The sequence below is a fragment of the Bubalus kerabau genome, chromosome 4, assembly GCF_029407905.1.
Source record: "Bubalus kerabau isolate K-KA32 ecotype Philippines breed swamp buffalo chromosome 4, PCC_UOA_SB_1v2, whole genome shotgun sequence".
Classification (NCBI taxonomy): domain Eukaryota; kingdom Metazoa; phylum Chordata; class Mammalia; order Artiodactyla; family Bovidae; genus Bubalus; species Bubalus kerabau.
Window position 1 is genome coordinate 158,485,186 of NC_073627.1, and position 15,783 is coordinate 158,500,968.

At 42.0% G+C, this 15,783-nt stretch overlaps 1 protein-coding gene across 1 annotated transcript; it reads right to left on the minus strand.

The window, feature by feature from the left end:
• Window positions 1–417: 417 nt before the first annotated feature.
• Window positions 418–15,097, minus strand: ALDOB (aldolase, fructose-bisphosphate B). Its single transcript, XM_055579178.1, has 9 exons — window positions 14,276–15,097; window positions 9,457–9,578; window positions 8,399–8,610; window positions 7,315–7,369; window positions 6,234–6,394; window positions 5,252–5,335; window positions 4,217–4,391; window positions 3,602–3,801; window positions 418–1,282 (listed from the first exon to the last, which is right to left on the minus strand). The coding sequence occupies exons 2-9, from the start codon at window positions 9,566–9,568 to the stop codon at window positions 1,187–1,189; spliced, it is 1,095 nt and encodes a 364-aa protein (XP_055435153.1). The 5' UTR covers window positions 9,569–9,578; window positions 14,276–15,097; the 3' UTR covers window positions 418–1,186.
• Between the last annotated feature and the right edge of the window lie 686 nt (window positions 15,098–15,783).

Genomic DNA, 15,783 nt, shown 5'->3' on the forward strand with positions numbered 1-15,783 from the left:
TTATAGGTAGGAATATTTTAATGATTAAATCCATTTCCCTTGTATTTTAATAGACTTAAAGGACCTTTTTTTTAAAGCACTACTTCTTACTCCACCAATTTCAAGTAGTAGCCTGACTCCCCATTAAGTAAATTACTGTTTTCTTTGTTTTCCTCCACATCTTCTCCCTCTTGAATTTCTCAGCTTCTCTCAGTTAAAACATTACTTTCTTTTTTCACCAAAATCATTACTATTATGTTGTCCAAAGTTATAATTAAATTCTCTCTTGTAACTATGTTTGTCTTTAATGCTTTTATAGGTTAATTCTGAAAATCAGAAGCCAATAAGCATAATTATGTGAATATTTCTTCCTGCAAAACTATGTGGTGTGCTTGGATGTGAGAGGAAGATGCAGTCCTGTGTCACAAAACCTGTGCCATTTGATGAGGAATGTTCCAAGCACCAACATCACAGTGATTGCTTTATTAAACTCCATATGGTGTTTGGAATCATTTTACAATGTAGCTTGCTTCACATATGAATAGCCTTCATTTATAAATACCCTCAAAGTTGAAATCTAGCTTAGTACTTCTCAAACTTGGCTGGAGCGTGGCCTGAACATCCTGGGTTTTTTAATTTTACCAGGTTAATCCAATGAGCAACCAATGTTGAGGATCCTGATGCTAATGGCAGGTCTATAGACTCAAAGGTAATGAAATGTATCAAATCCTTTGAAAGCAAGAGCACAAAGTAAAACCTGATACGAACTGAAGGTTTGTAGAACATTTTATTTCATTTTTTGGTTGCAGCTGTCTCCTGTATAACCTACCACTGCTAAGACTGTTTAATAAGATGCGCTTCTTTGCACTCAGCTTGGAAGGTATTTCATTTGGTGATCTGGATGGAGAGCTGGTTCTGTTTTAAAGTCTGTTCTTTTCTTAGATAGACTCTTTGGGGTGTGGGGAGCTAGAAGCGTTGTAAGGAAACCATTGGGTGAGATTTCATCAGATCCCTGATATTCAGACTTATGTTTCCATAACTGATTTTTTTTCCACTTGTGTCTAAGAAATTAACATGTGTTGTGTTTCCAGTAGCTTGCAACCTAATTTCATCTAATTTCCAGGGTCAGTTGAAAAGTTGTTGTTTCCTTTCAGCCCTCCTACCAAGACACCTAGAGCGCCAGAGCCAAGCTGGTCAGCCTCGGGTTCTAGTAGGTATAGCTGGCAGTGAAGAGCGACTGGGTGGAAGCAGAGCCAGAAGAGCCCATGTGAACATACTGTCCTTTGGCTGCCTGGCTGTTAGCCTAAAACACAAGTGTAAGAGAGGAGACAGAGTTAGAGCAACCTGATCTTGACCCTCTTTGCTTCTCATTTGAAACCAGCTACACTTTCATGTAGATTTTTCTTCCATACAGTGGTTTTGCTAAATATTGCTGCTGATACCATTCCTTCCTTTTATGCTTTTATCCTTACTTCCTTTTTAAAATCCCCGTTTTCTGAGCATTTCTCAGGCAAGCCTGAACTCTGCTGTAACTAAGAAGGTTTCTTTTTAACACCAGCAATACTGCAACAACCGTCCTAGAAATAAAAGTTGAGAAACTTCTCACTCATACAGTGATAAGGAAAAGGAAATCTCAGTTCCAATTTGGGAACCTTGGAGTAGTTGTTGAGTAGTCTGCTAGGAAAATGACCAGACATATTGCCAAACATCAGGCAAGTGTAGCTGAAGCTTCACTATAGCAAAAAGAAAAAAAAAATTTAAATACGTTTTACATTTTCTACATATATTTGTCCATAAGAATATATAATTTTATGTAGTTGTTATTGTAATATCATTTGATACCCTGTGTAAATTCCAATTAAAGTTGACTTTAGAATTATGAAACCTATCATAACACTCAAATGCCACTTAGCAGTACCTGTCTTCAAGTCACTGTTGCCATTTTCTGATCTCTCCAGGACTTATTTCTACATCTACAATGATTTTCGAAGTTAGGTTTCATGGACCTAATTAAACACTTGTTAGAAATGGAAATTCTGCAGCTTGACCCCAGACCTTCTGAATCAGAAACTCCATGGCTGGGCACAGCCACCTGCATTTTAACATACCTTTCCGGTGATTTGGATGCATGCTCAAGCTTGAGAACCACTGTTCTAGATGACAAGCTTCGCATCTCTTCATTTGCGTGGCTAACCCTTATTTGTATAATCCCTTCATCATATTTGCTGTATCTTCCCACCTCATCAGCCACACACCAGCAGAGCCACACCCATCATCATCAAAAGGTAAAGCACTACCTCTAAAATCTCACAGCTCTCTTACACCTCTGAGATGATGTTTTTAGCTTCTCTGTAGCCTTCCTTTCCTTTACTGCCTTATCATCAAACTTTTGGCTACACCTGATTCTTTGCCCAGGCTCCGCTCTCAGCAGCAGCAGCAAGCTGGATAAGGCTATCACTCAAATTTGTTCCCTCTCCCTGTTAAACTCTGATTCTTCAACCCTGCTCTTTCCCATTTAGGCTGATCTGAATCATCCTACATGCTGTCGGGAACATTCAGGATCTAATTTAATGTACCAAACAAATTCATTTCAACTGCACCTTGCTTTATGCTTGGCCATAACCTCTGGTCAATTTCCTAGCAACTACTTCAACAACTATTCCAAGTTCCCCACTGTGAAGACCGAAATCTCCATTCCCTTATCACTCTCAACAGATGCCGTCACCTGTAATCAGTGATCAACCACTGCATCTCTCCACCTCTACAGACTTGATTCCAAACTCATCCTGTTCCTTTTTTGCTATCTCTTCCCTCCTTTCTAAGACCAACTCTGCCACCTGTATTTAACATTTTGTCTCATGTAGCACTGTTTCCTCTAAGTCTCTGTCCTTTCCTAATCTCTAATCTCTCCTCTGGATCCTTCTGCTTTACATTTAAACATGCCAAGCTCTTTCCTATTTGGCTAAACTCTTAAGTCCCCTGAAGGCACTGGCTGTGTCTGCTTTGTTCACCCCAATCCTTGGTTCATAGGTACTCAAAAAGGAATGTTAGTAGTTGAATAAGACCCTTCTTTGTCCTCATTGTTCTTGGTAACCTTTCTGTGTCTTTTCCTGACAAGCATCTTGAATGGGTACCTTTTCTTTACTGAACCCGTTTTGTTGAGGGTCATTGATATGCCCTTCAATGCCAGTATCTCCAAAGCCTTTTCCCACCTTTATTTTTAACCTCTTTGTAGGGTGCTGTTATTGACACTTTGAAACTTCGTTCTGTTTGCTCCTAGAATCCTTAGTTCATCTTAATATATATTATCACTGCTTGTCTTGGTGGCTTCTCCTCTTCATCTTCTCAAAATGAAAGATATCCCATGTTCATTCCTTGGCCCTCTTCATTGTGCCTCTAAAGTGTCTCTGTGGAAATTGTCCTTCAGTCCACTAACATCAATTATACTCCCTGTGTGGAGAGTTCAAAACTCTCTCCAGCCTTGACTTTCCTACTAAGCTCTAATGCCACAATTTCAAATACCTGGTAGACACTCTCTGGAGTCCATCATGGCCTGAGGAAAGCAATGAGAGCCAGGTCCCAAGTAGCCACTTGATTAAGTACATAAGAAGAAGTGTCTTACCAGGGCCCGCTTCATAAAGGCCTCCTGGGTTGCCTTCTTGTTTTCAGCCTTGCCACCCCATGCAGCCAGTGCACTGGCCTGCAGGGCCCGTCCGTAAGAGAAGCTTAGTTTCCAGGGCTTTGGTAGAGGGCAAAGGTTGATAGCATTGAGGTTGAGAGTAGCATCCTCTTCACTCATGCCACCAGACAAAAAGCAGATGCCTGGAAGGAGAGAAGCCAGTCCACTCCACTAATCTTGGCTGTGTACCCTGCTTGAGAAAGCAAGCAAGGAGCCTAAAAGAAATGTCATGTCTCAATCTTTTCCCCACTTGATTTGCATGGGACTAGGTTGGAGAAATTAGCTTGCCTTTGCTGAGGCTAGCTGGGCTGAGGAGAGAAGGGATTTAGTAAATAAGAGGGCAGTGAAATGTCAAGGAAATCAATGGATTGTATGTATTTTGATGGACTCAGGATAGGTGGCATCATGCAGTTTGAGGGAGAAGTGTTGGCTACCTGTGAGATAACAGAGATCTGTTTCATGGCTGGAAGGAGAGTCCTGGACATATGCAAATGCTTCTGGCATTCCTTCAAAGAGTGAGGACTAAGACCTCAAGTTAGAGAAGAAAGAAAATCTTACCAGGAACAGCTGCAGGAACAGTACGGTGGAGAGCTGTAACCGTGGCCATCGCCACCTGCTCTGGAGTATACTTCTTGGTGCAGGCATGTCCAGCAGTCACCATGTTGGGCTTCAACAGGGTGCCCTCCAAGTAAACGTGATGGTCATTCAGGGCCTTGTATACAGCAGCCAGGACCTGAAGGACAAATGACCCACATAGGTGAAACCCGGAGCCGGCCATGGCGTCATCTGACTCTGCAGTATAGAGTCACTTCTATACTGCAGGGAAGGAGGATGAAGGAATTCCCACACATTGCTTGGCCAAAGCTTCCCAACCAACCCTTAGGCTCAATCAGGGAGTTGCCTGCAAACCACAGCCAAGCCAGCCTGTCCCTGCTGCCCCTCCCCTAGCTGCTCACTGCACGGACTACCTGGATGGCTCTGCTTCCCAGAAGCCCCTCACTGCTTCCTTCCCATTACTCCCTTTGGTCAATTGAGTCTGCCTTGATTTAATTCACTGGGGACATCCAAATCAGCCTCCATTCTCTATCCCCATAGAAGCTGAGTGATCATAAAAATATAAATTTTACAGGCAGGAGTGCTTTCAGAGCTCATTTCAGTCCACCTCATTTTGCAAGTGGAGAAACTGAGGACTTTCTTGCTTTCGTACAGATGTATGTGGCTAATTTAGAAAGTCATATGTGAAAAAATCACCTTCTAATTACATTTTCTCATGGAAGCCTCATCTTACTTTAAAATCTCTTAAACATAATGGAAATGAGGTCCAAAAAGATGATATGACTTGCCCCAGGTCCCACAGCTGGGAATATGGATGCTTAAACCCTAGTCTTGGTAATGCAGATCTGCTTTTTCACAAGGACTGTACCATGTGCCCCCAAAAGGGGAAGGTTTGATGATACCTCCTTACCTTCTCAACACTACATAATGATTCTAACCGTAGAATACTTCACATGTAACAGCTGAGATATAAGTAACAACTGTTACTTAAAAACAGATTTTTTAACTGGCATTGCCACCTTTATGTTTAAGACTTACCTTCTCAGTAACATACTGGCAGTGTTCCATGTCATGGCTGCCATCAGGAATTACCTCTGGTTCAACAATGGGTACCAGACCATTCTAAAGAGAAAAATAGAGGGGACAGAATGAAGCTCTGTTCACTGGGATCTTTTCCTTAAGATATTTAACATTCCAACTGGTATAGGGTGAAGCCCTTATGGAGAAATATCATATAAATGACTTAAAGTCAATGAAAATAAATTTAACGGGATATCTAGTGAGCATCTGTGGTTTAGCTAAAAAAGAACAGTGAGGAAAAAAACAGTTTTCCTTGAAATGGGGTACAGTAAATGCAAACTCTATTTCTGTATATCATTCTAGAGACTATTCTACTACCTCAGAACCTATATGTCATCCTTTTAGGGCAGGCAAGTTTAAATCACCAATAAAGATGCCTCTTGTATGGGTTAATTAAGGAATTCAAGCAATGTTTTCAATTCTGATTGGGAAGCTCCAAGTGCCCACAATTCTGGTAACCCCAGGACTGTACCCACACAAGCAAATCAGACTTAAGTTGGATCCCAGACGCACTTTGCAACAGGTTGGAAACTTGAGCATCAAGCTACCGTCCTCCAACAAATTACTTGAATTGGAACCAGATCAAGGCTGTCACCCTTGAGCTGGGGATTAAGAGGCTCGTGTCCTTGGTCACGGTGGGGCATAGACATGTGAATGCCCTGGCCTCAAGAGATGATGGTTTTCAAGACTCAGCTTATAGTGCTTTGGTAGAAGGCCACACTTGATTATGTTTGCCTTTTGGATTCATTTGGTTCCTTGTAGAACCAAATCTTACTCTACCACCCCTAGTATAAGTAGTAAAAAAAAAAAAAAAAATGGCATCAGATTATAGTGGTGAGAGAAAAGGAAGGATCATGTATAGTTACAGTAAAATTAGAAAGTTGGGCTTTGAAGAAAACTCTTGCCTACTGTATTTGAGGCCAAGGGTAAGGAAGAGCACCTGCTGACAGATGCTGGCATAGCGGGCGAGGGTGTTGGCGTTTTCCTGGATAGCAAGATGGGATGGACACTGGTTGTCAATCTTCAGCACAGCACGCCACTTCCCAAAGTCAGCACCATCTTTCTTATACTGAGCACAGCGTTCAGAAAGGCCATCAAGCCCTGCAAGTCATGAGAGACAAAGGCTTATTTGCATCCCTGACTGCTGCTGATAAAGTGAAGGGGTTCCCCTTTTGCTTAGCATTCAGTCACAGAGCTTGAGGACCCAAAACATACAGCAAAGAAATAAACATCCCAGTACTAAGTCAAAAGATCTGTGTTTAATAAATTTAATTTTGATATACATATTATATACTCTATAAAATGAGTAAACTAATATTTTAGTACTTACTGTGTTCCAAGGCATGATTCTAAATATTTTGCACATCTTCTCTCATTTAATGATCATAACAACTCTAATAGTTGTTATATTGTTACAACCTAATAGTCATATAACTCATAGTTGTATATTCATTTTAAAGATTCAAAAACTGAGGCTCTGAGAGGTAAAGTAACTTCAAGTTTGAATAGCTAAAGAGAGACAGAGCTGAGATTTAGTCTGCTTAGCTAACCCAGTGCTATGGTTTATACCTATCTCTTGGGCAGATAGGCTTATACCTATCTCTTGCAAGATTATCTAGTGAGTGATGGAAGCAGCATCCAGACCCAAATGTGTCTGACCCCATAGCTTGGGATCTTTCCTTCTTACTGCTGCTAGATTTTTCTAAAATAATATTCCCAAGTATAAAGTATCTTCTCTGTCCAGGGCTCTGTTGATAAGCATTTTATGTGCAGTGTCTACTTTAATTCCCACACCTATTCTGCAAAGTAGATATTGCTATCTCACTTTAATGGAGACTCAGAATATGTAAGTGACTAGCCTGAGGGCATACAGTTGTTAAATAGAGTAGCTGGGGCTGAAGAACAGGTGTGTGCCTCTAAACCTAGCGTGATAGTCAGTTTGTTTCCCTCCATCACTTCTTTGCTTGTCTTCATTTCTGGCATATACAGGCATGATTCATATCAGTGGGCAAAATCCTCACCTTGAATGGTGGTTTCTTTGTTTGTTCCTGCAAGCGGAGCAACTCCTTGATCTAACTGTGAATATAAATAATTAACAATTAGCAGGTGTCAGGTGTCCCTGGAAAATACAAGCAGAGCCCCTGGTGCTAAATAGTAGTTCTCATCTTTCACAAACCAAGGAGTTGAATTAGGAAAGTACGTTAGTCATTGAGGGGACACAATTCAGTCCACAGTAGAAGTGAAGTTATCTGGAAAGAACAGTGTAAGGGTATCAACCCTAAGAGGATGGAAAGTATGGAAAGCACAGGCCTGGAGCTTGAGAAGCAAGAAGTAATCTGATAGCACCTGAGACGAAGAGGTGCCCGTATAAGAGCCACTTCCTTTAAATGATTCATTCATTTACTCAAGAGACATTAATCGAGCGCTGCACATATTAAGCCCTGTGCTCTTATAGGAGCTAAGAGGAATAGGGATGCAGCCTCTACTGTCAACATAACAGAGGCTATGGTCATGAGCCCAAGAGGCAGCAGTCTGGGTTCGAACCGGCTCCAAGTTTGCCTTGCTGTGGACAAGTTATACTACTCCCTGTAGTTCTGTTTTCTTGCCTCATCTCTAAAATAGGGATAATAACTGAGTCTATCTCTAGAGGTTATGAGGAGTAAATGAGCACCTGGAGTTGTAAGTACTTAACAAATACGGATGATCACTCTTGAGAAGTTCGTGAAGTTTTGGAAGACCTAGTTACAGTAGAACAGTAAGTGTTTTGACGGTAATAACTATCATGAACTAAATAATAATGGTGTGACAGGCACTGTTTTACAAGCTCACTTTATTTTTATAAGAACTTTATGAGGAAAGTACTATTATTCCCATTTTAAAAATGAGAAAATGGAGACACAAAGAGATTAAGTTCTTTGTAGGAAAATGGTTGAAAGAAGACGGTACTGGAAAGCTCAAGAAGAGGATCTGTTTCTCAGTGGGATGGTGAGGATGGAAAGGAGTGAGAAGAGCAATCAGATGATGAGAGTGCTCCTCGTGTTGGCCCTGTCCCAGCCTCTGTGTTGTGAGTGTGGCTGTGGTGAGATGGGAGCGAGATGTATTCACCTTGATTCCCACCACGATCCCTTTTTCCTTGAGGACGTCTCTGAACAGCTTTCCCTGGCCATCCTTCTGGTAGAGGGTCTCATGGAAGAGGATCACACCCCCGATGCTCTGGCTGACGGAGCTGTCCACAGTGAAGAGGAGTTCGCGGAACTGCCGGCGGTTCTCTTCCGTGTTCTCCACCTTGATCCTTTGCAGGCGGTTCCCCATTGTGCCTACATGGGCGGGTGAAGACAGTGTAAGGAACAGGCTGGTGCTTCCCTGCCAACCCCCTCCATACCAACCACTGATCCTCACCAGGATGGACAGCAATGCTTGTTTTTTACTTAGATCTTCAGAGCTCCTGACAATCTCATGGACGGAGGAGCCTGGTGGACTGCAGTCCATGGGGTCCCAAAGAGTTGGGCATGACTGAGTGACTCAGAGTTCCTCTCTCTTTTTTTTGTCTCCTCAGGAAAAGACCTGGCTGCTGTCACGATGCTGGTGAGGAAGAGCATGTGCTGGACGTGTCATCAAGGTGTATGCCACCATTGGATACAAATGGGGCTGCAAGGCCCTCAGGCCTCTTTAGCTCTTCCCTTGTCCAGCTCTGATCCGACCGGATGTATAGACAGTGGAAGGAGGGGTTAGGCAGGCTCTTGACTTCTCTGACTCCTGTCATTTTATCAGGGGGCCTTTGAGGCCCTCCCTTGTGCCATCCTGAGCTGCTCTCAGTCACAAGCTCTGCCCCATTCCTGATGTTGACACTTTGCTGCTCTCACCGCCCATCCTTGGCTGGCTTTACACTGACTTCTCATCAGGGGCAGAGGTCTCATCCTGCTTACTGAGTTCCTGGCCTTGCTACAGCTGGGATGTAGGACTTGAGCCTGTTCACTTGGTGTTCAGAAATCTGTCTTCTGGAATGACAAGACACAAAAGGTCTGTGCTTACTGAGTCTTCTGTTCCCCCTCCTGTGTACATAAACCTTTATTTCCTCTCAGAGGAGAGAGAATATGATCCAGTTGCCTTTGCTAAGTGGAGAATCAGGAGGATGTTTGTAGTGTGATATTTCCTACGCTCACCTACGGACTCATCTGCAGCCAGGATCCCCTTCCCGTTGGCAACAATGCGTCGGGCAGTTTCTGAGAGTGCCTTCTTCTGTTCTGAAGTGAGGGCTGGAAACTGGTGGGCCATGGTGACAGGTCTGGAAAAGAGTGTAGGAGAGTTAGTTGTGAATTGAACTGTGGGTCTTTCACATGGATTCATGCCCAAGACAACAGGTGTGCAGAAAAGCCCCATAGGCTCCTCTGACATTTCTGGCCCATTTCTACAACTAGCTAAACAAATGAGGTCTGTTCTGTTTTGAAGCCTAAGTAGTTGCAATTAGCCCTAATGGATGAAGGTGGGATGCCAAATGTCATGGTGATCCTAAACAGAGTGTCTTTCAGGAAATCACTGGGATGACTGATCTTATAACTCAACCAACTAATGAGTGATCTACTTAAATCTGACAAACAGGGATCATGGCAGTAATCGACTGTCTCTCCCTGGCTGACTTTGAAGCCAGGATAGTGAAGCTTTCCGCCTCTGTGGCATTCCTCACTTTACTCTGTTTGCCTATAGTCTCACCAGAGTATTGTCTAGGCAGCAAGCTTCAGAGGAGAAGCTGCCATTTGGCCTTGAATTTAACTTCTCTTCAGCTTTGGGACATAGAGGATGGAGTGCGTCTCCTTTTTCTTATCTTCAACCACCTGTGAGACTATCTGGGGCAGACGGGGAGGATTTTTCCTAACCTCTGGGCTGAACATTGGCATCCAAGGATGCTAACGTCATGTTTTGATTCCTGCTCCAGTAATTCTCAGCTTCATTGCTTTGGCAAGGACAGACTCTGGCTCAAAAATCCCCTATCCAAGCAACTTCTCAGTAGTGGTCATCTAAAGGGGATCATTGCTCCTGTTTGCTGCCACTTAGGGCTAGTCTTGAAAATGCAAGCTTACAGGACTCTCATCTTGGATGTTAGAATACGTTGGATTATCAAAGGAAAAAATGGCAGTGAAGATTACCCTGTGGTCTCCTCCTTTCCTCTGTCTCCTCTCCCCTCATATACTCACACACAGGGTAGATGCCCTGTGTCTGCTTTCTACTTTCTGGAAACTAAGGGACCCCTCACTTCTCATTCCATCCATTCAACAATGAGATAATGAGGACAAGTATTATCTTCATGCATTAATGAACAAGCTAAGACTTGGAGAAGCTAACTGACTTCTCCAAGGTCCCACCTAGGATGAGCACCCAGTTGTCCTTCTGGCAAATCGATCTTGATATTTTCTGTGTCTTTTCAAAGCAAGCTGTCAGTATTGTATCCCTTGATAGAGAAGTCAGTGGCTACTGAACTAATTCCTGACAAGGTATAACTGATGGGGCTCACTGTGGCTACTCTCGCTTCAACACTTAACTCCGAGAATAGAACCACAATGCTGTCACTGGGGTACCAGAACAGGTAGCGGGAAATAATCACAAAGAAGATAATTTTCCAATACCCTTTATATCCCAGCCACCCGAAGATAGTGTTCCCCCTGTTTATATGTTAGTTCCTAAATTGTAGTCAGGGACTGTTAGATTTGGACCTGATCTCCAGATCTTCATGTCAGATTTAAGACAACCTGAGGTTGGTGAACTTTAAGCCAAAGCACAAATTTTCTCTCTCAGCCTAGATTTCTCCTCTAAAGTTTTCTCCTGTCATAAAGGAGTTGAAAAATACCAAAAAAAAAAAAAGTTTCCTTAATAAAACAGAAGAAAAACATAGCCCAATAATAGCAAATGCTATTTACTGCCATGCACTCTGCTAATTGCTCTACATGCATTATAAAGTGCACTCCTCACAATAATCTCAAAAGGTAGCCAGGCTTCCCCCCTTTCCACACCCTCTGCCATATGATAGATAAGAAAAAGATGGAAGATAGGTTAATTATTTGTCCAAGGACAAATAGCTAATAAGGCACATGTTGGGATAAGGAGGAATACTCCCTCTTCCACAGAAACAGTGAGACTGGAAAAAGGAACTGGCCTTTGGGTGACTCTAATGTCCTTGGTGATTCCCACCAGAGTACCAAAAATCCTTCAGCTATGTTTCATTAACCCCACACCACATTACCAATTCATAAATATCTGATACATTTACACAGAAGTAGATCAGACAGACCTGGGTTCAAGGACCAGCTCTGCCTCTTCCTCACTGGGATCATGGGCAAATTGATAACTTTTCTGAGTCTTAGCTTACTATGGATTAAATGGCTGTAATATCTGTTCTGGTTGTCTCACTGCCAGATGGATCACATGTGACCTGTGAGCAACCTACTCATTGTAGTTGCTTAGAATGTATTTGTGGAATCACATAATAAACATGAGGATGCTTTTTATAAGGCTTTATGAAAATTCTGGAATCCGTATTTCTCATTTTTTAATTAAAAAAATAATTCCCTAATGGACTTCCATATTTCTGTTTACTACCAAGTGATTTGCTTCAGTCTGAGTGTGCTGACTCAACTAGAAAAAAAAAAACAGAGAAAAGGTCAAATCGAACCAATACTGTTTACGAGAAGTTAAACTTCTACAGAGGGATTAAAGTTCTGTACCACATCAGCACAAATATTGCTTCTCTGTTAATCATAAAACAGGGTCACAGGCTAATGTTCACCACTCGATGAGAGGAGGCCAGCTGGAAGTGGGTAATGATAGAGAATGATTTCTGTGTCCCTAAGCTTCTGCTTACTAAGGTCTCATGCCAACTTTTTAAAAAGTGTGATAGGAAGTTGTTTACATTATATGATTAAGAAAAAAATAAAGGCAAGTTTTAGAAAAGTGTGCAATACATAATGTCACTCTTTTTTAAATTAAACAAAAATGGTATGCACACATACTGTTTATGGGTTTATATAAGCAGAGAATAACCACACTGAGCTTACTCCTGGGGAATGAAATAGGGTGGGGTGACTCTCATAGGTCACTTTATGTTTTTTTTTTAATGTTTTATTTCTCAGTGAATACGTTTATATATTACATTATTTACTAAACATAATAAACAGGTATAAATGAAAGTGTTACTTGCTCGGTCATGTCTGACTTTTAGTGAACCCATGGGCTGTACCTCTGTCTGTGGAATTCTTCAGGCAAGAATACTATAGTAGGTTGCCATTCCCTTCTCTAGGGGATCTTCCTGACCCAGGGATAAAACCCAGGTCTCCTGCATTGCAGGCAGATTCTTTACCTGAGCCACCAGGGAAGCCCCATATTATCAGGTAATACATATGCAAATCTGGGAGAAGGTTGCGAGCACAAACATACATGAATAGAAGGTAACTACAGAAAACAGAGCTACAGGTGAACTCAGAGGTATGTGTATCAACCTTGCTAACTTTAGAGATGAGGAAATTCAGGCCCAGGAAGAATGTGTCTGATACCCCTTCTAAGTTGTCATGTTTTAGGACTGTAATTCACATTCTACTGGCTTATGACTTGGAATTCTTTTTCCAATCCTTCTTCAGCAGAATAACAGATGAAACCCTGTTATATAGTTCTTTCTGCCTTCTTTAAAGAGACTCTCTGAAAATATAATAATGTGTAAAATATCAATATTTAACTCCTGGAGAATATAAGGGTGTAGAGAATTCATTTGCTTCTCCATGTACACGGCAGGTGGATTTTCAGGAAGACATGAGGGGCTTATTCACTGAAAGCCCATGATTGTCAGGCACTGCATTTGGCACTTTCACATACAGATGCAGGAACATGCCCACAGCTTTGTTATGTATCTGATTCCATAGTGACAAGTCCAGTGAGATGCTCTAAAGCAGCCTGATCCCTGGTGCCTTTGAACACATGTGGAGCAGCTCACAAAGAGACCTGAGTGTTGCTCTTTCCTCTAAACTGGCACCTAAACCAAAGGAACCCTAGATTTACAGCAACTATACTCTGTTCCCTAACCCAGCACCTCAGGTCTAGCCTGGGCCTGGATTGTCTGCAGATGAACCTTGCTTCAAGCGATGGTGGCGGCGGAGCAGGAGCCCTGCTGGATCCACATCAGCTAATGGAACTCTAGGTACCTATAATCTCCTAGGCCCAGGGATGGAACCTGAGTCTCCTGCATTGCATGCAGATTCTTTACCATCTGAGTGACCGGGGAAGCCCCAACTATTTAAAGAGAAGTTTATTTTAAAAGGCAACATATCCTCACAACATGCCTATTCTTCAGATAGTAGAACAACTATGGCAAAATACATCAGCAGCTTTTGATTTTAAATATCTCAAGCTGTAGGATTTTCATACGTTTTCTATAGTAGGAAATGTTATAGAAAGTATCAAATAAGGGAAATGTTTGACAATTCATAATCAAAGGACGACTATGCTCCGTGATGCCTGTTCCATTTTCTCATTTGAGCCGTGGGTGCAGATGAAGGGAAAAACAAGCCAGGAGTTCATTTCTGTGACAAAGAAACTTCAGTGCAAGTTTTAATAGGTGTGGGAAGAGAATGAAGAAAATTACATAAGGAGATAGATATGTAAATAAATCATTGGAATAAGCAGTTGTTATGCAGGGAGCAGAAATGAGCAGGCATTTCAAAAACTGAGTAGAATCTAACCAAATAGGACTATTCACTCTGTTTTCCCTAAGCCAAAGACTCAAAAGAGCCCTCTTACAGGGACTGCTGGTAACTGGATCGGTCTGGATCTACCAGGATGGGTAGAGAGGAAAACAATCATTTCAACAGATCACCACGCTTTCAGCCACCATCACACTTTTCCTGAAAACAAAAGCCAACAAACGTTCTCTGTGCTTAGTGCTATCACTAACCTCTGACTCCCTGGTATTCTCCAGGTAGACAAAGGAGGTTCTTTACTTACAGTTTGAGAGAGGAGAGTCCTCTTGGATCTATCAGAAACTGTGGATGAGGCAGCAGCTGCCAAATAGGATGAACTTTCGCAATACCCAGTTTTTATAGACTTCTCACCCAAGTTGGTTTGTTGGTTTTTTTTTTTTTTTCTCTAACTTTTACCCTCTCCTTCCCACCTTGGCCTGGTAGAGAGGTGTTTAACCAATAACTCTGATTGGCTCATAAACAGCCAATCCTTCTAATCATGCTCACACGCCCTCTGTACTCAAGAGTGTTAACACTATAAGGGACATCTGGAGACCTCGTAGTTCTCAATCCGGATTCTCTATTTTACAAATGAGGAGACACAGACAAACGATGAGGAGCAGTCATGCACCGAGTAGATGACTGGACTCTGGGGTCCACCAAGGAAAACTGGGAAGCATGTAGCTCAGCTCCAGCATTTACTACACACATGATCTTGGTCAAGGTTATTTTCACTTCTCTGAGCCTGAATTTCCTCCTCTGTAAAGTGGAATCTGAACTTCACAAGAGCGTTAAGTGAGTCTGTAAAGTGCCTGCATATAGGAGATACTCAAAGATCCTTCCCAGCGCCTCAAACCAAACTAGGCTCCCCGATGCTTTTAATGTCAGAACACAATGTCTCTTTACTTTAGTCTCATTCTCTCTCAACCTTTATATTTTTGTCTTTAAAGTTGGTAAAAACTAGAATAAAACTCTAAGTGATTGATGTAAGCCATCAGCTCCCCTAGTTACAGCAGTGTCTTGAGGACTAGTTCATTCTACAGGGTTTTCTTTTCCTCTGAGCATTAAACCCACATCTAATTCAAGAGAAGGCAAATAAAAATAGGGTATGCTTCCTAAGGCAAATAATGAAATAGGCAAAATTTGTGGGAAAATCTAAAAATAATGCAATGACCACGATCACAGGAAAAGTATAATTCTCAGAAACATTCTCCTTTGAAATAACTCATAACATAGGAGGAAAAAAAACGTCAAAACCAAAGTGCTCTATGGTATACAGTACAATACTATAGTGAGGGAAATATCAATGAAATAAAGGGAAAAGAAGCAGACCATTGGGTTTAGCGTTTAGGCTCAGACAGCTTCTGAAGGTGGAAAGTGTTACACACTGAATGTGAATATTGAGGGAAACTGAAATGTTTAAAACACAAATTTGAGGCTCATTTGTCTAGGGAAGTTTGGCCAAGGCCTGTCCTAAGGATAACCGAGGGTTAAACCACAGAAAGTTCCCATCAGCGCTCCTGACTTCACCGGCCTCCCCAAGGCACACTTCCTGGTGCTCATTCAAACACCTGGTGCTTGACTTGTCAGACCAGGATGACTGATCTGGAGACATATGAAGTTTCATCAAATTTGACTTTTGTCAGAGGAGAAAGGAGGAATAAGAGGTGGATGATGATGAAAGAATAGAGAGTGGGCTTAATAATAGTTGTTGGGCATCAGGGCTGGGGTGGTCAGAACTGTGACTGGAACATTTTACCCACTGAGAAATTT